Genomic DNA, 21814 nt, shown 5'->3' on the forward strand with positions numbered 1-21814 from the left:
TCCACCAGGTGGCAGTCTACACCAAAGTAAATATTCATTAGGATTTTGGTCTGAGCAACAATCAAACTACTGTGGAGGTTATTGTTTCAATACCAATCCCATAACGACTGTTTATGTCCTTTATGAAATCAAATAAAGAAATCTGATGTTTTAAATGCAAAGCATCCAAATGTAAGGCAGATAACTGTTTAAAGAGTTATTAAAAGGTTTATTACAACAGCTTATCAGTAATTTTTTTTTTTTTTTTTTTTTTTACAGAACTTTCACATTACAATTACACTGTCAACACAGTATCACAACCCGTTTGTAAGCCATACAGCTCGGGTGAAAAAAACAAAACAAAAACAAAAACCAAATCAAAAATCACAGAAGCTTCTACAAGTCAAGTTGTAATAACTTGTTTCATATCGTTTTCTTAATTCGGACATAAACAGTAAAATTCTCGCAGAGAATCGTTATCTCATGCAGATAGCACATAACAATAAAACCTTAAAAATCACATTTTAAGAAAACAATGTGTTAGCTGTTTATAAAACTACACAGTAGTAAGCCAGTACAGACTAAGAAGGAAAAGGCAAACTGACTTTTAAAGTTGAAATTTGTTTCGTGCGGTTACTTCAATAGTCATAATTATTCAGGAGCTTTAGCTGTAGTGTAACTAATGTAATTGATGTAATTCCAGTTCACATCTGAAAGATGGCATTTTACATGATAACCCTATTGAGTTAATATGATGTGTCCTAAAGAGTCAGTTTAACAGCTAATGGAGCTGAGATCCTAAAGCCCTATCAAATCAAATATTAAGGACCACGTATGATACATTGATGGGTTTTTTTTTTTACAATGTTTCCTAAAAATGTTCTTGTTCATGGAAAGCTTAATGTTCTGAAGAGTTTTGCATTATATGCTAAAGCCATAAAGAGTCACTTGCAAAGCAAACAGTTTACAAAGCAGGAAAATCTCTGCAGATCAAACATGTTCATGGGACCCTTTAAATCTGGGAAAACAACAATCAACCCAAGCTTAATTAGCATTTAAAACAAAACAAAACAAAAATTATAGAAGGTATTTATGCAAAATACATTAATGGCACTGAATAAGGTCAACATCACCACAGACTGAGAAATGGAAAGAAAAAAGTACTGCAATCCTACAATCACTGCTTCAGGGACAATCAGGCTACAGCTGGAATGTTAATGAGAAAACACACAGATCTAAGCAGCTCACCTCCCTCAGACTATTTTACATGCAGAGGTGAGCTCAAACATTCAGTCTTTGCACTACAACACTACGGCTGAGCTCAGCCAAATTCAGCTATGTAATGTTTGTGTCAGCATTCAAAAATCTACTTCTAAAAAGCTGCCAGTGCTCAACAAACTCTTGAAAAGTAAAACCCGTCATCTGTTACATATGTGCAAAATGGTCAAAAAAAAAAAAAACATCAAAGAGAGTGCTTATAAATCAAATTAAGACAAATGAGCCTCTTAGCACTTTGGTAAACTTAATGATGGCCTAAATGACTGCCTTCAATTGAAAAAGAATAAGATACAGCAGGTAATATAAGTGTTAAACACCTTAACGTTTTTTCTCAGTAAGTAGTTTTCAAATGGGAATATTTGCATGAAATTCACACCATAGGTTAGTGAGAACCAAAATAATGCAAATATAGAAAGAAATCAAAACGAATAGATATATAAATTCAGACGTGTGTAATAAGATGCAGTGGGAGCGAATAATCATTAAACAGAAAAAAAAAGTCACAGAAAGCCAAGAAAACAGAACAAATCTGCCAGTATTTAGAAAGCCATCCTCCATATCAGTACAAATCAATATCATTAGGTTTAGTCCAATTAAATGGCATATGAATACGCATCTCATGATGGATAAAAGCCAAGAGTTTTCTCAAGACCTTTCCAACATTATTGCTGCAAAACATTCTGATTTCACTGCAGTTGCATTTCTCCGATTTGAGTTTTAGCACTTCGGCTCATCATTGAGTTGATGACAGAGGAGTCAATAGAATAATCAGAAGAGTTGCTCAAGAACAAAAGACCAATCAAACAGAAATCCAGATAGATTTAGCAAGTTCACTTTTCCCCTGAAAACAAAAATAAGTCACTCAACCCAGGGTGCAAGTGCAAGACTTCTTAGCTGAAGAAAAAAACAAAACAAAACAAAAACATTCTGATGCTCATTTAAAGTTTACTGTAAAACACTTGGGCAAGTCAATGAAATACAGTGAGAATCAGACTAAAATTAAACTCTTAGGATGCCATTGGACACAACATGTTCCGATGAAAAATAGCCTTGGATGTCAACCCAAAAATGCCACACCAGCAGCTAAGTTTGGAGGTAGGAGCCTGACGGTGTGGGTTGTTTTTCTTGTTTCGGAAGCTGTCATTACCAAAAAGGTTGCTCTACGGTCCATCCAATTTTACAAAGTTAACAAACTAAATCTTAGTTTATTAAAAATAATTCTTATGTGCACACAGTTTGGGTTGCAACCAACATCTGGTGTGGATTTCATCCCAATAACCCCGTTAGAAGTAGAATAGTTGAGAAAATGTTAATTTGTTAAATACCTTTTTTTTTTTTTTGCTTTTCGCTGCTGTACAAAATAAATAAGTCAAACATATACGAAAACAATTAAAAGCAACATTTCTTTTTTTTTTTTTACAAGTTACACCTAAAGTGCTTTTCTTTTGTGAAGAGAAAACATTGCATCTTTAAAAGCATAGACTATCAAGTACAAAAGTTAACAAACATTTACCCAAACAATCAAGAATAAATTAAAGTGTATGGTCCACAACTGAAGCTGAGAGAGAAGCCTTTTCCTCTGTCACAAAAAAAGGTTTGAGAGCCATTAGCACTCCAGTGTGGGATGCTCCGGACCGGTTTGGGGTGATCAGCTCCCTGAAGGCTGGGACCGGGTGCTGGCCCTCCGCGGCTGGCTCTCCTCTGTGCTCTGCTTGGATGTGGCCGAAGCGGCGCTGGGTGGGGCTGAGACCGCCGGGGTCGTTGAGGAGGAGGAGCTGCTGACCCCGTTGGAGGTGCTGACGGAGCTGTGCTGGATGGCCTCATTCTGCGGGCTGCTGGGGACGGACATCTCCTCGCAGCTTTCATCCTTGTCGGAGACTGTGAAGGCATCGGGAAACACTCGGTTACGTTGCCTACCGCGCTCAGGCTGCCGCACGCTTGGATTGCATCCTAGCACGTGGAACCCAAAAGGCTCGGGATAGCTTTGTTGCGGCAGCCTAATTACATGCAAAACAGCTATCTGCATGTGGAGTTTGCAAACCATTTCATTAATCCCCATAATGCTACTTTTGCACCTCTTTCCTTTAATTAACGCTCCAGTGTCAATTTAAACCCACATCATGAGGGTGCATTACATTCTGGGGCATGTGGCACTGTTTCCCATCCCTAACTGCATTCTCATTTGTTTCTTGTTACCTTGCCAACTACTGCAGCGACAGATGATTACAGCACCTGATTTTAATGATGCTCACACTGGAGAGTAGGGAAGACTTGGAGTCGAAATGCCACCAGCTGTTAGGCAGTTGGCTTGAATTAATTGGATCCTGATGGAAAAAAAAAAGAGACTCCACTCTCATGCTCTGTTTCATACAGGAATAAGGAGCACAATGATAATTAATATGGCTAATGATATGAAGTCACTTGTTATGGCTCTCTGTAATTAATGACTGGGTCTCTGAGAATGTAAAAGACTCCATAAAAAAGGTGAGATTTCAGCCTCCTTTCTGCCCTAAAATGTTTTTTTTTTTTATTATTCTGTTTCAGGAGGTTAACTTCAGAATAAATTAACTTGGTGAGTTTTGTTTCATGTTCAAGTGAACATCATTGCTTTTAACAACACTAAGTGGTGTCCAGTGGATTTATCATAATACTCTAAATTTCTGATTCCCAGGGCAAAGAGGGCTCATTTCCACTCCCCTGTTTTTTTTTTTTCTTGTTTTTTTGTTTTTTTTTTAAGCGGGCCTTCGCCGTAAACAGATGGACGGCTCGGCTTGCCAAGCGAAACCATGTCCTGGCTTGTTTGCGGGGCAGTCTGGGCTATTCCCTTCCACCTGCCACGGCTACGCCTGGGCAAGACGATGAAGGGTATTACAGGGTCTGGAGGGCGGAGCGGCCTTATGGGATTTGTAACAGGGAAAACATAAAGCTTGATGAGATCTTTAGTGGATTGGTCAGAGTTTAATAAAAAGACTTTACTCATTAACAAAGTAGATTATTTCAGTGACTCCCAACAAGGGAAGGTCCTCAGTGCCTTGCAACAGTAATCCTGCATTTTGAGCTTTTCCACGTTTTGTCATTGTTCAACTGAATTTAATGGGGACATTGACTAGGCCATTTTCACACATGAACATGCCTTGATCTAAATCATTCCACTGTAGCTCTGGTCAAATATATTTTTAATCCAGGATTACCTTGTATTTAACTCCCATCGGATCCAATCAGCTTCCAGATCCTTGTGGAAGAAAAACATACCCACAGGATGATGCTGCCACTACCAAAGTTGGTTTTCCATTGGGGACGGTTTGTTCATGGTGTTTACATGATATTTTAAAGTGTAAATAATACTGAACAATCATCGGGAGTTGTGGAATTAAACAGCGTTTTGCTGTCCTTTCGACAGATTTTCAGATCTCAGCACCTTCAAAGTTACAATGAACTTCTATTTCTTTGTTTAATTTAATGCTTTCAATTGTCAGCTGGTGAATTGAGCTGTTTGAACCTTGACCTTTCGCCTCAAGACCTAAATGTCGCCACAAGTTTTCCTCTCTGACCTTTCTCTTCATGATGCTGTTTGTCCATTGTTGTTCTCCAAGAAACCTCTCTGATAAAAAAAATCTGGATTAAAACTGAAATTAAACTAAACACACACATATGTTCTATTTAGTAATTATGTGACTTCTGAATGTAATTGGTGGCAGAAGGTTTTATTTGGTGGTATCAGAATAAAGGGAGCCAAATCAAAATTTGATGCCACCCTTCTCAAATTTTCATTTGTAAGAAATATTTACATTTACTCTACATTATTGGACTTTTAATTATAGATTAAATGTCTGAATTTATATCATAAAAGCACATTAGACATTTTTAAAAGCTAGAGTAAAGAAAGTTCTGTTGATGCAATGTGTGTGTGTGTGTGTATATATATAACAGTGAGAAGTCTAAGAAAGGAGATCCAACAATGTTTTAATAGTTTTCAAACACTCTAAAAATGTTATTTGGATGAATATCAGAGTAAATGTTTGATATTTCCTCTCAGGTTTTTTTTCCAGCCTCTATATGAACTAGATTTTTTTGTTTATGCTCGTATTAAATCTGTCTTGTCAACCACATCGACTGACGTATCTGGGCGATTCCTCCAAAACAGGACAAAAAGTGCTTCAAGTGTCAACCTTTACAAATATCCAGAGTGAGAGAGTAGAGATCTTGGAGAGGAAAGATGACCACATTCTTTAGTGGATGCCACTAAGAACAACGTCTGCACCACACCAAATGAGCCTTCAACTCCAGCCTGGACGCCCCGAGTCCCATCATGCACAGGAAGTGTGTCTGTGGGACGGTAGGCAATAAGAGATGCATAATGATGCAGGGCTGCTTGGCGGACGATCCACACTGAAAATTTTCTGCAGTCTTGACAAGCCTGCCGCTTTAATGGACTCATTTTAGTGGCAATCACTGTCAATACAAGTCAGGCGATGTGTTTAGGGCTACAGTGTGGAGGAGGGGGTGTGTTGCAATCTCTTTTTGCAGAGTGGCTCATCTGTGAGGGGAGGTGAGTTATGACCACAAAACCAAAATGACAAGAGGCCCCATCTGAGGGAAACGAAGAAAAATCGGTGAAATGATTCTAAATGAGAACGTGTTACGATGCTCTGCAGAGTAAGCCGACGGCAAGAAATTTAAATGAAGAGCCTCAGAATCAGCACCGTCTTTAAGTGTTGATAAAGATGATCACTGTAAGCTGAAAACATTAAAGGGTGGTGGGGGGGAGTTTAATCACTACATACAGGTGAAGCAATAACACAAAGACACCCTGCTTGAAGAGCACAGACATTTAACGTCAGCTCACAAATGTTTATCTGGGCGCCAGATGACGGAAAAACATTTCACACGCCAGCTGTGGCCTCTGAAAGGATGGGAACAGCAGCACCACCAATAAAGATCTAAAGTTCTGAAAAGTTTTACAGAGAGCAAGAAGAATAGAGCCTAGCATGTCGATGGTTCTTTCTGCTAAGACGTGTCCTTAGCTGGAGCTCATTTTAAACACGTTTCGCATGCAGCCTCAGGCCGAGAATAATGGAACATTACTCACTGTGATAGCCAGACTTCTTCTGCATGACGGTTACAGGGCAATCTTTATGAGCCAGAAGAAGCTGCTTCAGCTGAGCCACTTCGTTTCTCAGCAGGGTGACTTCATTCTTGGGGAAACAAGAGACACACGATGACAGTCAAAGAAATGGTCTCTCTTCGGAAAGGAGGTTCCCCACAACACCAAGAGCAGATGTAGACCAACGCTTTTCAAGTATTTTTCTGAAGTAGATACATGTCTTAAGCTAGAAATATTTGAAATATATAAAAAAAATTAAAAATTAAAATACATGAAATGCATTTTTTGGCACTAGAGGAGCTCCAGTACAACAGCTGGTGAGCACAATCTAAAAATTTTCAATTTGATCGACCTGACCGGTTGGAAACAATTAGAATTTTTTTTTTTCAATCATTTAATTCATACTAATCACTACCAAGTCATACTAAGAGCAACACTCTTTGGTTTGGTAAGCTCAGTATCAATGAAGCATTTACAAATCGGAACAGAGGCATTTTATAGGAAACAGAAGAAGACAGCGAGACTTCAAAATGACTTCAAAATGATAACAGGAAGGCTGAACAGACTACAAAGTTGTTCAGCTTTAAGCTTTTGGCTTTTCAAATCATGCCTGACATAAAACACACTGAATTCAGAAATGAAATCTCATATGTAGATAAGGACCTACATTCTCTGGAGAATTCACACAGAGACTACAGATTTATCACCTCTAATCGGCCAAAGAAAGCTTAAAATGTCAAAATGATCAGCAATTTGTCTTTATTTCGAAATATTTGTTGAACCACATTTATCTCAAATCCTCTGTCTCTCATGATGCAACATTCCCCTTACTTCTAATATGATAAATCACACCAAGAATGATAAAACATGTATTTAAATTGCTGTTATTTCATATTTTTCTACTGTCTTAAAGGGAAATCTCAATAGGCTAAAATCAGTATTAGCAGGTCAAAGCTTCCCTTCTGGAGTTTGGGAATCAAAAGTCAGGATATCACAGATTTTGTGTATCAAAATATTTTAAAACGGAAAGCAGCTTCCAAGAAGGAAAATTCTATATCTGTGTGTTAGATGTTGTACTACTATTTCACACTTATAATTGCCTGTTAGACAATGTCTACGTATTTATTTTCTGTTGTTCTCTTGTAAGCCGACATCTTGGTCAATTCTACACATAATTATAAGCCATTAAATGAGAGTGTTTTTGAACAGCCTCGTACTCTAGCTGGACTGAACCTAAAAAAGGCAGATATTTGGTTTTGATGTGGTTGCAATCTGCACCTTATGACACAAGATGTCACCCATGACCATAGTCATTAGAATAGGCAAAGGCTTTTTCTCTCATCCATGCAGCAAACATGAATAATAACATGCACACACAAGTACTGCCTTTGTTTCATCCCGTAGGAATAGCTACACTTTTTTAGAGCTAATGACGAAATCATTAAATTACAATATTCAGGACCCCATTTGTACTTTAGAGCTGTGCATTATTCCGGGGAACTTGCATTTCTTCCCCTGAGAAAACAACAAACACAAAAAAGGAGAAACAATATAATAAATTAATAGAGGATAAAGTATAAAACACTGCTTGCTGCACAATAATTATGGGCCTTCACTGGCTACCAACCAGCACATTTGTCAGAGGTGAGCTGTTAGGGTTGTCAGTACAACTTCGTAGAGGCTGCAGAGATTTACACTCCTGTGTCGTTACAGCTCCCAAGAGAGCTGAGGATTTCTGCATGTCGTAAAAGAGAGCCACATTACGCTGAAGGTGACTTTAACTGGATTTAGAGCGGCCAGGGGCCCGCGCAACAACCAGTGGCAGATTTAAGCTCCTTCTCTTCTCCTTTAAAGGACTGCGAGTGGCTTAATCTATTAGTTTAAAAGCAGCCAATTTATCTGATTCCATCTGTTTGGTTTTGCTGGTGTTGGCAGGGCTGAGCTATTGTAAGCCAGATTTAAACACAGCTGGAAGGAGCATATGTATCACATGTAGCCAGCACCGTATTCAGAATGCTTCCAGCATGTCTGCTGCCATCTAAAGCTAATATAAATACAGGTGGGCTCTTTTTTTTTTAATACTCCTTCCAATTTATTACAGAGATAAAGTTTTGGGCTAAAAAAGTGACACAGGGAGCACGACGGAAGATCCGCCGCTTACTTTAAAGGATCGTTTACATCGAATTACACTACAGCTACAAGTTAAAGTAACCTAAACAGGACAATGGAGAGTTAAAACTCGTTTCTAACTTAATCGAAAGTGAGCAATTGGGCCTTGGGTAATGCTGGGAGCCCTATGAGCTGTCTGGTCTGACACCTCATTAAAAAGCCAGTTAAGGATGATGTTAAAATAATTGTGCATCATTAGAGGCAGTTTCGCTGATCAGCTGGGCCATGTCAGCATGGGTTTCCTTTTTTTTTTTTTCTCTCCACACAAAAGCTGCTCTGCTGATTAATGCTTTGATATAAAGTGGCCTTATATTCTCTACCACATGTTGTTCCCCTCTTAGCTAGCTTTTCTAGGGACACTTTTCTCTGTTTGTACACCTGCTCTTACTCACCTATGTCTTGGTTTTGATCCTCTCTCACTTAAATATAACTTCAGACAGAACAACCATGAAACGTGGCGATAACTTGATTTTGAATGGTGTTTCATTCTGAAGCATTTTTTTATGCTGTCTAGTAGGCCCCTCCTCTTTCCTCCATATCTCACTCTGCTTTTATAAAAAAAAAAAAAAAAAGACGGTAAGCAAGTAAACATCACATCTCATTTAATTGTCTGGAACACCGATGTGCCGCACCCCCGACTCACACTTATCAACAGAGACAGCAGACACATGAACTGTTTCGAACTTGTCAGCATCAGATCCTAATTGCTTCCTGCGAAATGAAGGTTCAAAAAGACACCTTTTCCCTGGGAGATTTTTGAGGCCATTCGGTAAACTGCCGAGACAGAAGCGGCGACACGCTTGTGTGCGGCTGACATCTGGAGGATACATCTTTATTGACAGGGACGTATCGACGTAAAGGGCTCACACTCTACTGCTGTCACGCGGCAGCTCGGCTTAATCGGCTTTAATGACTTCATCACAGCAGAGGAGGAAAAGGGTGTGTAACATCTCTTCATGATGCACGGTGAATACACACACATATTTATGAATCTGAATGCTAGCACACACAAAAATAATAACAAAAAAACAAAAAAAAACAAACAGGTTGTTGCATGGTGTCTGGGATCACCTGTAGTTGTGTATTCATGGAGCCCAGGTCCTCGGCCTTCTTTTCCAGAGACTGGACCCACACTTTCCTCTTCTGCCGACAGCGAGACGCTGCGGCCCGGTTGCGCTCCAAGAACTTGCGTCTCTTCTCATCGGGGTCTTCGCTTGTGGTTCTGCGCCGCCGGCCCCCGGTGGTTTGAGGGTTTGGCACAGGGGGAGCAGGGGAAGCCTGGAAGGTGACAATAGGAAGGACATACATGCATGTAATTCTAAAAACATGTTCAATGATTGCTCATGGGAAAACTTCAGCACTACAGTTAGGGAAGTGTGAATATACTGAATGTCAAAAATAAAAGAGGTTCAGCACAAAAAATTCTTATCAAAGCTGTTGTCAAATTTGTTCTTTGACACTCTGCTTTATGCAAACAGAGCATCATTAAAATACCCCTCAATAAAACATTCTGCCACTAAGTGGGGTGTTCTCAGGATACAAGTTGGACTGTTGGCATGAAAACCTACGGGTGTTTCTGTGGTGGAGGTGGCTGGCTGCTGAAGGGAATGTGTGGAGGCTTCCTCAGTTGTAGGCAGTTGGGGAGCCGGAGTTAGGATCGCAGCCGGCACCGGGGTTGGAGGAGTCGGGACTGGAGTCGGGGTCGGAGCAGGGGAAGCCGGATTGACAGTGTGGATTACTGCACTGCTCTGGACCTCGCCTCCATCTCCATTGGTTACCTGAGGAAGCTGCTGGCATAATGTGGCTTTCAGTTTCTGCGAACAGAAGAGGTCAGATGGTCATTAAACAGCTTGACAAACAATTATTATAAACAAGAACTGGTTCAAAACTTATGTGTACACAGCTAACCCCCAACTTATTAATACATCTCAGATAATTGGATTTAAAATATTTTTTTAATAAACCACAGAGTTTGTATCAGACAGGAAATCGGACAGGCATCTCTCAAATGATTAAAGTTATTTTCATTGTTCTCAATTATTTTTTAGAAATAAAGGGAAGTTAAAAAGTATTATTACCATTCTCAACATTAAACAAAATGCGTATTGGCAATACAGCCATCAAACCCTTCATGCAGCTGTCCCTCTCAGCCAGCTGAGGTAACGTACGTGGAAGAAAGAATGTGTGGAAAATAATTAGCGGGCTCCACTAATAACTCTGAATTATTGCACACATCATAGCCTTGTATATGTATGTATGTATGTATTCCAACATATTTCCAGTGTAATATTATGATTCTGCAATAAAAATACATTAGTTTTAAAGCTTTTTACTCATCTGCAGTTGCCGTGTAAGAAATTGCAGCATTTGCCATAAATAAGCAAGATTATGGACATTTTTATATTAGCTACTAACTTCTAGAGTCATACAATGCTATAAGTTAGTTAAAAATTTAAAAGGGGAAATGCATATTGATAATCATATCAATATAAAAATGCCAGAATTAGCCAGAAGGCTACTTTCTATCTGTAGATAGAATGCTGTCAGAGAGAGCTCTGTTGGAAAAGTTGAAATAAAAATGGTTAAAAAAAATGTAGTGAGTAGCTCTTAAAAACTTGCTTCAGAGAAGGCTTAGCACTAGCTGCAGAGACAGAACAGAAAAAATCCTCATGTTATTACCGAGAACATTTACTAGATACTATAAAATACCCAATTTTACAGCATGTTTGACTAGATTTAGTGTAGTAAGAATTAATATTCAAGTTTTCTTCATAGATTGTTAAGAAAAAATATGGCTGATTCGTGATACTGCTACTAAAACAAATATAATCTAAAAAGAAAAATCACGTGTATACGATACTGGATTACTTCACACACACAACTGTATTAAATGTTGTTGGTTAGCCGAAGTGATAGAGACCAAAAGACCCATTAAAGACCTCATCTTTCCCATTTTTACCACGACTTGTCAGGCTCCGCACAATTACATCGCATGTTTCGTAGTGACTCAAAAAGGGGTGTTTGGCGAAATCCACTGATGACTTGAGATAAAAACTGTCTATTTGCGGGATCTCTTCCTCTACAAGCCGATGTGTGAAATTCACAGGTACATTTTTTTTTTTCCAACATCAAACCTTCGGCAAACAAGGTGAAAGTGAATGAGGCTGTTCAAGCAATAACAAAGTGAGAGAGAACACATTTACATGGCAAAACAGAGCACCGCATTATTCCAACAGCTACCTTTGCCAGACCAATCTATCTACCAAATTAGTTTATCGTGTAATACCCTTCCAGAAGCTCTTCTGGCAGAAACAAGATATTATTCTCCTGGAATGGCCTGCAGAATGAGGGAAAAGCCAGTCAGATCCATATTTCATCTCTGCCATGGAAACCTCATCAGTGTAATAACCCTCCATCTCATGGGTGTTATTCAACCATCTGCTACTATATTACTTATCTTTATTTTGCAACTAATTAACAGCATAATCTTCTAAATTCAGCAAGTTAATTATCATTATTGTGGTCTTTGCAGCATCATCAGTCCTTGTAAAGTGCCGTCAACGCCGGCTCCCCTCCTCACGAGAGCCGGGTTGGGGGTGGGAAGCGGGCAGGTTGAGCTGGGGGTCTGTTTTCTTGATGCAGGCTCATTAGGTGTTTGCTGATGAGCCGAGTGCGGTGGGAGGCGCCGCTAGTGAGGAGGGGGGAAGAGGAGGAAGAGGAGGTGGTGGGGGGGGGAGATGCAGGTCAGGCAGGATTCTGCTGAACAAAAGGTTCCATGCAGGGTGAGGCTGACTTAATGTGCCTCGCTGAGCGTTTGCCAGGATGCCCCCAGCTGGCTTTCGCTCGTTGCCCCCCCAAGCCCCCGTGCCCCTCCTCCTTCCCGTCAGGTTGGCCCTGGTGACGGCGTGCTGTGCAAAACGATGTCTCGGCGTTTGTCATCTCTGCTCCGCGTGATCTTGAATAACTCGCTGCCCCGCCCTTTATTATTCCCCACCAGTCAGGATCAGTCCTTCCCACTCAACATGCACACTTCTTTACGGCTTGGCTGATAATTTCCACAGGCAGAGCACGCTGTGAACACTTACACGATGTTCACGGGTTCTGTGATCTATGCTTCATCATACTGCCTCTGATCTCCCGCCCACACACTTCAGAACAGTGGGCTTTAACTATCACTTCTTATATGTAGGACTGCTGTGACCGTCCTCACACCGTAGAGGGTTAATATGATGTGTTTCTTTAGCACAAATATTTCTAATTATCACCATACGAAATCCATTTTTAAAATGTAATTGTCGGAAGTAAAAGAACTACAAGAAAAAAGGTACAAATTACAAAACTATTTTTTTTTCCAACAAATGCCTTATTCATTTGAATGTTGTTTCAGAGATAGTCGCCAGCAGGTGGTTCGAGCTGGGAATGAAACAAAATGATGCCAAAAAAATTAAATGATTTCTGTACAGTTGTCCAAGTTCCTGGGAGAAGTCATATGACGTTGCACATAACAGGTTTCTTTTTTAGAAAATGTTGTAACAAATCATCAATATTCCCACCATGATTGTTTTTCTACTGTGTCTTCTCTCAAACAGGAGAGAAATTGTTTCATGTTGCTTTTATCCGATACTATGTTTGGTGAATTTTAGTCAGTATGTCATGTTTTTCGTGACTTATGTGTCTGAGAAAGGATATTAAGAATGCCTGAGATTAAAGGAGAAAGAAAAATAAAGGGAAACTATGACCAGTAAAAGGTCAGTCTAGATTAAGATTGAAAAATAATTGACTATTTATTTTATTAATCATGGGGCTATTATTAATAACTATTTATACTTTCAACTTAATGTAAATAAATTATATTGAACGCTTTCCAAAATGGTTTTATTTGTCTCAGTCAGTGATATATGGTCAATATCTGTTTTGCAGATCTTGTAAAGGCTTTACCTTCTCATGGAGTTGATTTTAATTCTTCTTTAATAAAAATATTCAACAGAATTCAAATTGCTTTTTTTCTACACATCCTGTAAAAGGCAGTCCTTTTAGTTATACACAAACCCAAAGCAAAGAAACTGTGTGTGTAATAACACTTGCTGTAAAACCAGGTTTTATGAGCAAAGACAAAATAATTATAGTCTTGACATTTCAGGCGCCTTAAATTTGCTGTTCACACCTGCAGCATTTCTAATTGTGAAGGGTTAAAGGTTAGCGTCTCTCAGTTCATACTTCATTTATCTACATGTGTTGAATGGGCCTGACATAAAATGATGAGTTAAAGTTGACCCCGCAAACTGTAAGGGACAATACTGGATTACACAACACAATAATTTCCTGATCCCATATAAAGGATTAGTAGTTGCCTCGAGACTTTTAAGGCACTTTTAATGACCTACCACAACTCTTGACATCTTAATTTTAATAATCCATTATTTTTATTGAAGCAATTTTTTATGTTTACTTCAGGGTGTTCCCAATAGGTCAGTTAAAATGATATATATATTTAAAAAAAAAAAGTTTATTGCATCTTAGAAACTTCATTTTGCATAAAGTGAAACTTTGTGGTGTTGCCCGAGTTGTAGTGGTTATCGATCTGTACTGTGTGTGTCACTGCATGATCTGTTCAGGAAACATGCGCCGAACCTTTAGTTCATCATGTTGGTCATCATATTTCTCAGACCAGTGACACAGGAAAATCTGTGCTACTTGGTGAGAAACTTGTGCTGCTGCTGTTTTTACTTTTTTTCAAATCACTACTCCATACTCTTTAAAGAAATATTTTTCACTGCTTTAAGTTCATAATAATTAGAAGTTCGGGAAAAACCTCGGAGGTGGATCAGGGAAGTGATTTTGGTTGTCCGACTTAAAATCCCCATTCTGTGTTAAGACCTGTGGTGTAAAAGACGTGACGATCACAGAATAAATAATGATATGAAAGCGGGTTTTAAGTTTTTTTTGCAACTTCCACTCTGATGAGTGTTGTTGAAAAAAAAAAAAAAAAAACTGATTTTTGAGTTTTCAACCAGCTGGTTAGTTCAGCTCAAAATAATCTAATACCATTAACCAGCTAATTTTAAAGTCCAACTCTAGTTTATGTTCTAAAAGTATTTCTGGTAAAGTTCTAAATGACCATTTTTGTTATTTGTAGATATCATTCTGCCAAAGATGTTACAATATATTGTGTGACATGCTGTTTTATAAATGACTAAAACTATTTTTTGATTATCAAAGGGCATCAACTCCAGAAGAATTGTTGATTGAAAAAAGGAGCAATCTTACTGGGAAAAAGGCTAACCATTGTATTACTCCTTTAATGCTAGAACCTCTTATTGCCTTGGCTGTTATCATCTCCCTCAGATGGGAAATAACAGACACAGCATGGAAATTATATCCGATGTAAATGAGTTAATAAATACCAGCTTTGCTTCTGATTGGACGGGCTGAGGCTGAGGCGAGGGAGGTCCAGGGATTCCAGGGACGGCAGGCACTACGGTGACAGGTCTGACAAGCTGACAACAGAGACACAGACACAGATCAGACCAGAGAAAATTAGTCTTCGGCGGGAAAAAGCCTGGTGTTGGCCCCCTCCGCCTCGCCCCGCAACACAAACACTCACAGCTATGGCAGACTCTCAGAGTTTCCCCCCCATCTCTCAGCCTCATTAGGTTGGATGGCCTGTTATTTTGCGGAGGCAGCGCCACATGGAGATGCAGCGTGCACGCTAATGAACCTCTGCCTGCCTGAGTGAGAGCATATGGACAGGGAAGCTGAGGAGAGGATGGAGAGACGCGAGTCAGAAGGCCAAATTCAGGCCTCTTCTCACAGCCGCTGACAGCGAGACAGTGAGGGAGGCGGGGAACACATGAGAGGGGTGGGGAGGAGGAGATGATCGAGGAAGAGGGAGCCCCACTGGTGGCTCGTGTTCTCCATCTATTTCTGCCCTTCTTTACTTGTCAGAGGCTCTCCTTATCCCCAGCAGACAGGGGAGATGGAGACTTCTCCCTGCTGTGCCTCTATCAGGAGATAATCATCTGCTGCTCAGCGTTCCACGCAGACAATCGCGGCGGCAACGCAAAATAAGACAGGCATCCACGTGAGGGAGTTGCACTATTCGGACCACACCTGAGGTTTGTGTTACTGAAACAATCAAAAAAACATTTCTCAATTGTGCCAGAGATGAAAACCTGGTAGTTTAATTCTACAAGGACAGAGCTCTGTAAGGCATCCTGGCCTCAAGCCTGAAGCAGCTTAGCTAAATCCTGTTTCTTTCCAGCACTAACAGACTGTTTTACTTGTAAGTTCATTATTTCCCTCAACCTCTCATTCTCTGAGGTGACTGCCAAATCACGAGAATGTCTCACAGTACCTCTGTACAATGTGATGTGTTTTATGCGTTTTTGAGAAATATTTCAGGCGAGATAATTTCGCACTTACTTAAATGTGTATCCAGGTCAATTTTAAAACAAGAATATGCTCCGAGTAATTTAATTTGCATTTAAAAAGAGAAGCTAGCATGTCAGCAAACCTCACTGTTTGCCAAACATAGGACTCTTCAGTTCGGTGCTGACCCGTAACCAGCCAATTCCTCAAGCTAAAAGCTGGCTGATTCCAGTTACAGGACGATTGAACCTCTACATAGTACCTTTATTTGTTAAAGCGATTGAATTCTGCGTTTGTACGGGAGAAAATACAGAAAATCCAAAAGAGCTGATACGACACAGAATCTAATTTCGGGAATACTCAAATTAAGCAAATTATTTTTGGCAGAGCACTCACTGGGATTGTAGTTGGGATATGTACACTTGAGCTTGTAATTGATGCAGGTATTGCAACTGGCATGGTCTGGCCATTAGGCAACTGTAAGAGCACAGGGAAGGTACCAGTCACCGGGCTAAAAGAGAAAAGAAACCACAATTAAGTAAAACACAAAACAACTGTGCAATCAATACATAAACAGGATGTCTTGAAGGAATAAACTGATTAAATTTTAATTCAGGTTTTGCAGAGTTATTGTCAACAGTCAGTGCTTTACCTGCTGTAAACAGTAGCCCAAGTCTTATCAAAAGAAAAAGAAAGTAATTTTGATTGGTGCTAGTAACTGGTAATACCAGGGTAAGTACCAATCTTACACGGTTATTTGATTTGCATGAATCAGCTATTTAAACTGAGCATCCATGCTTTTTGTCAATTAAACTCCTGCTTAGCTAAACAAAGAAGGTTAAGTGACGTAACAGAGAACCTGAATCACCTCATGATTTGAAATGCAAGTTTCAAATTTAACACTTTTTCTTAAAGACCAGAAACTTTAAAGTAGATGACCAAAAAAGAGACAGCAGTGTAAAGGTTCATAAAAACACCATTAACATTAGCTTTTTGGGGCTGGAAATGTTTTAAGATATTCATTTTAGAACATGTCCGCTTCAGATCCAAGTCATTTTATCCACTCTTTGGTCAAAAGTATGTATTTAAACTACGGTAACTCTGGTCACAATCTGCTGAATGTAAAATACTGACTGCTGACAACTCCACACAACCTGACTTGGAAAAAAAAAATCCCTACAAGACAGAGTGATTATCAGCATACAATTATGACATATTTAGATGACAGAGATGAGATAAAGGAAACAAAAAAAAAAAAAGAGTTCCTAAACCTCTACTCTAAAATGCAAATATCACAGACCATACAGGAACAACTCGACAAAAAAAAAGACTTTACATGAGACCTGATAACAATGATCGGTGTTGCCCAGATACAGTGATATATGGCAGATACAGAAGAATCAACTGAGTTTGTCAAACTCTTCTGGTGTTCATTGCAATCATAAATACTCGTTCCAGAAAATAAATTTCTTCTTCACAAATCTACTGAATTCAAAAGGTTTTCTACTTCCTATACTCAAGTCGTACTATATTCTTAGAACAAAGGTAAAGGTAGGATTAGCAAAAATTAATATACTTAGCTTTGCTACACACACACACAGAAGAACCGTCAAGAATTCTAACCAAAATACATTCAAACTTGTGTTCAAATCCAGCATCAAAAACATACAAACATGCTTCAAATGCATCCTTTTTCATTTTCAGTTGAACGTCCCTTTGCTAGTTGTCGCTTGAAAACACATTTCTTACCGCCATCAACAAGCTTCTGGAATAATTCTGGTTGGATATCTCTCAACTCGTCCTTACAGAATCAGTGTTTGCTTAAAATTAGCCCCTTTTTTGTGCAAAATGTCAAGGATCAAGGTAGCACTTTCAAGATCAGGCTTCAGTGTTGTAAGTAGATTCACAGTTTATGACCTTCAAGGAAGTGTTAAAACTTCTGAATGAAACACTAGGTTTTCAGTCTAAACTCAGTTGATTTGTTCAACTCTGCCTGAGAGCAAATTTGTAATAAAAAAAAAAATCTAATGTTTAACCATCATGACTCCCAGTCAGTTTTAACTTTTTATCTTTGTCAAACAGCCAAAGATTATGGGAACTCGGTTGAAAAGTGCTTCCTAATAGCGAAGGTTAAATACAAAACCCAATCTCTTACTTCACTTCTCACTCAAAAAAATAAACACAGTATCTGAACAACACCAATATATATATTTTTTTAACTTGATGGAACATAATTTCTTTGCAGCTAAACAAAAACTTTTCAGAATGCAAATGAATTAAAAAAAAAAAAGACAACAACAACAAAAGAACAAGCGCATGCCGCAGAAAATGCAAGCTCACCACAATATACTGCACAAGTGATTTTGTAGAAACTAAGATGTTTTTTTTTTTAAATGGACGCATTTTGTTACTTACACTATAGGCCTATTAGTGGAGGGGACTTGAGTAATAACAGAGCTAGATGTTGGCGATGGGAGAGCTGGCTGTATTACAACACTAGCCTCTGTGGTTGCTAGAAGTACATTGGGAACTTGGAGGGATGCAGGGTGGACTATAGTGGATGTTGGCAGTGAGGCTGGCTGCAAAGATAAGTCCTGAAAACACCATACAAGACCATAGCTGCAGGAATGCGTCATCAACACCAGATCACTTAATTGTACACCTCTAACATGATGGAGTCACTCATTTATCAGGAGAAGAAGCAAATCTTCTTTGGCCCGATAACTATCGGGCTAATGCACAACATTGGCCCGATAGTTATCATTACACAAGTACCCTATTTCAAGCAGCTCATAGCAGTAAATCCACAAACTCTACAGCAGTTAAATTGATAAGACAATCAGGAGAAAATCACAAGCCACAAGTCAACAAGGGGTAGCTTTTTAAGCTTTACCTTATCGTCACTTGTAGTGGATTCAGGATGAGGCAGTGGACTGTCTCTATGTGCGTCTATAACTGTGGGTTCCTCAATTTTGTTGCGAATAATTGGTGTAGCAAGCGGTGACAAATCCAGGGGTAGCTGCAAAACAAGGACCAAAAACAGAATAAGGATGATCAGGAAAAAAGTTCAAAATGGACCCTAAAGTAAGATGATCTGGAAACAAGTTTAGCACCTTTTTGATGTCATCTTCGGCCGATTTTTTGAAGTCATGATCGAAAGGACTTGCGAGTTCGTTAAAGAGACCGACTTCCTCGCAATTCTTTAAAAAGCGGGTGGGTGTAGGAGTTTGGTCTGAAATGGACATTATTGTAAGTGAACTGGCTTGGGGATAAAATACTTGTTATTTAAGTAGCCCACCTGAAACTAGTAGTGCACTCACCTGCAATGATAAGATTATCATTTCTTGCTGGGCCAAACTTCAGTGTCATCTCATGCTTGTGTTTGTGGACAGCCAAATGGTCTTCATTTGTGAATCTCTATGTGTGGTACAAATAAAAGTGATAAAAAATAAAAAAATAAAAACATCATAATAAAAATGTAATTGTTTCTTGTGGCCAACCCCCCCAAAAAACATTTTGGTTACTTTTTACTGTAACACTTTTTATATATATATATATATATATATATATATATATATATATATAAATGAGGATACATGATAAGGATCATATACATAGGTATATAAAGTCTGTTATTTATTTTTAATGCAATTTTTAATGACTGAAAACTCCAGGGATTTACCTGTCCACACCCAGGAGCAGTGCACTGGAAAGGTTTATCATCACTCATATTAAGGAGTTCCTTTTACTTCCACCTATAATTAAACAAAAAAACAAGTTTGATCTAAATATGGGAACGAATTTCCATTTTTTTTTTATACATGTTGCCGTGAAACAACCTTACTGCTATAGTTAGATTTTTGCCAAAGATCAGAGTTCATACTAACGTAAATAAACGCAGCATTGATTGTAAATGTGAAGGCTCTGAGCAAATCTGAACAAAGCCTTATCGATAAGGGGCGGTTGCGGTGGTTGCTTACAAGTCCATGTTCTCATAGAAAACGTAAAGATAATTTTATTCAAACACAAAAGTTAGTTTGTTTTATCGGGAGTCCCATATCTGACCTGTAAATAATCACCCTGCGCTCACAGAACAGCTGTAAGGATGCTACAGAGGTTCATCTGGTTCCAGTCGCTTCCATGAAGCAGCCTTAGCCCTGCGTTGACACACAGTCGTCGCCATATTAGAAGCTAACTGTCACTGTAAACATATGAGACGTCTGCGTCTAGTTTAGCTCTGGTTTTATTGCGCCAAACAAGAGTAGCCCACGGTCACTCAGATGCTGTATTTTAACACAGTTGAGAACACGTCCGTTATCAGTTTATGTAGTCACTTACCCCCTCTGCCACAACCCTCGATTTCTAAAATCCCACGGCTTGTCCAAAGTATCGCGAGAGCAAGTCGACGTCTTCCGTAAACCTTACACCCACACAAGAGCGATTCTCATTGAAGAGACGAGAAGGTACAAGATACGATTATGAAGGAATGATTAATAAAACATCTTCAAATGTTAGATAAGCCTGTTTAACTTGTGGTATGTTGATTAATTAGACACAAAGTGATACAATTTATAGGTTTATTTCAGTTCAATTTGAGGATTAATAGATTACAAGAAATTAAAACCCCAAAACGGCTACATAAGAATGTTAATAAATTTTTAATACAGAAGAGCTGCTCTAGTATATTATCAGAGAGCAGTTCTGCTGGACATCATTTCTTACTTCAGTGTCCAGCAGACTGCCACTGGCAAAAGTAACAAATAAACTAACAGATTGCTGCAAGCCTATCAACGGAAAATCGAGTGAAAGGAAAAGGTGTGGAAGAAGATGCACAAACAAGAGGTACTGTCACAGTCTTAGAGGATTGTGATGAAAATACCATTGGGGGAGATTCACAAGGTGTCAACTTGTGATGGAGTCATTTCTTGAAGAACCACCGCATGGATATACCCAGAACTCACATTTGTTGCATTAAATCCTTCCTAAAGGTAAAACAATAGAAGAATCTTACCTGGTCCATGGAAAAGAGAGGAGAGTTAAAAATCCAAGCAGTATGGCCTCAATTGTGATGTTTTAACAGTTGGTGATGATTAAGGGAGGCATATTTTGGTGTTGGTCCACCAGGCTTAGTCAAATCAAGAAGCAGCACAATCATTCTCCAGGATATTTTTTTGGTACTTAATGCTTTACATTGCTCACAAGCTTTAGAGACTTCATTTTAAAGCAGGCCTTGCATTGCAGTCAGTATCGGAACATGATTCAACAACCATACAACTGTCTGATTAGCCAGCAAACTGGCTTGGTTTGACACCCGAACCAACAATGTAGATCGGTTGAAGGCTGCCAAGAGGAACCTGTGCTTGGCATAGTAATGCCAAAGTGATTAGCCAATGCAGCAATTTAAGTTATATATATATATATATATTACCCATATGATGTAATATACAGCAGTACAGTTCATGTAAACCATCTCTGTAATATTTTATATATTTCAAAGAAGCTGGATTTGTTTCCCCTCCCATTTAGCTGTAAGGCAGAATAATCAAAAACAGAAATGTTTGTGTAGGAATCTGTAGGGGGGTTCTAAACTACTCATTTTGACATTTACTTTGATGATTTGGAATGAAGTGCAACATACACTGAAACTAAAGCAGCTGTGCACAATAGAGCTCAAAATATAGTCTTCAAGCTGCCCCTGAAGAGTTCCCCAAGCACTGGACAAAAGCTTCACTGTTTAAAGTATTTTTTTTTTCTAATTAGTCAGTGAAGAGCTAATCAGTCAAGCTTAATGACTATTTTGTAGCTTTTGAAACATTGTGGTGGCGAAGGAAAAGGAAACATTTAACTCAATTAAATCATTTAAGTTTATTCAGTGCCATATACAAAAGCAAGTTGCCACTTGCTGTCTAATTACAG

The 21814-nt window shown here is 39.0% G+C and overlaps 1 protein-coding gene across 3 annotated transcripts; it reads right to left on the bottom strand.

The window, feature by feature from the left end:
• Window positions 1-190: 190 nt before the first annotated feature.
• Window positions 191-20361, bottom strand: atf2 (activating transcription factor 2). 3 transcript variants are annotated; one of them, XM_016668655.1, is made up of 13 exons: window positions 20237-20361; window positions 19964-20055; window positions 19581-19653; window positions 19219-19315; window positions 19012-19130; window positions 18792-18917; window positions 18314-18492; window positions 16295-16409; window positions 14935-15027; window positions 10099-10344; window positions 9602-9808; window positions 6347-6452; window positions 191-3135 (listed from the first exon to the last, which is right to left on the bottom strand). In XM_016668655.1, exons 3-13 carry the CDS (start codon window positions 19626-19628, stop codon window positions 2906-2908), a joined length of 1566 nt encoding a protein of 521 aa, XP_016524141.1. In that variant the 5' UTR covers window positions 19629-19653; window positions 19964-20055; window positions 20237-20361; the 3' UTR covers window positions 191-2905. The 3 variants fall into 3 exon arrangements, with proteins under 3 accessions (XP_016524141.1, XP_007546561.1, XP_007546556.1); XM_007546499.2 differs by lacking the exon at window positions 19964-20055; XM_007546494.2 differs by lacking the exon at window positions 20237-20361 and having other exon boundaries at window positions 19964-20216.
• Between the last annotated feature and the right edge of the window lie 1453 nt (window positions 20362-21814).

This window comes from Poecilia formosa, unplaced genomic scaffold (genome assembly GCF_000485575.1).
Source record: "Poecilia formosa unplaced genomic scaffold, Poecilia_formosa-5.1.2 Scaffold16, whole genome shotgun sequence".
NCBI lineage: Eukaryota > Metazoa > Chordata > Actinopteri > Cyprinodontiformes > Poeciliidae > Poecilia > Poecilia formosa.

Excerpts from the sequence above, each read along its gene's own strand:
- atf2 (XM_007546499.2), bottom strand. The coding sequence starts at position 19,628 with ATGAGTGATGATAAACCTTTCCAGTGCACTGCTCCTGGGTGTGGACAG. Across the intron at positions 10,345-14,934 it reads TCCAATCAGAAGCAAAGCTG|AAACTGAAAGCCACATTATG; the intron begins GTATTTATTAAC and ends TTCTGTTCGCAG. Across the intron at positions 3,136-6,346 it reads GAAGAAGTCTGGCTATCACA|TCTCCGACAAGGATGAAAGC; the intron begins GTGAGTAATGTT and ends ATGCCTTCACAG.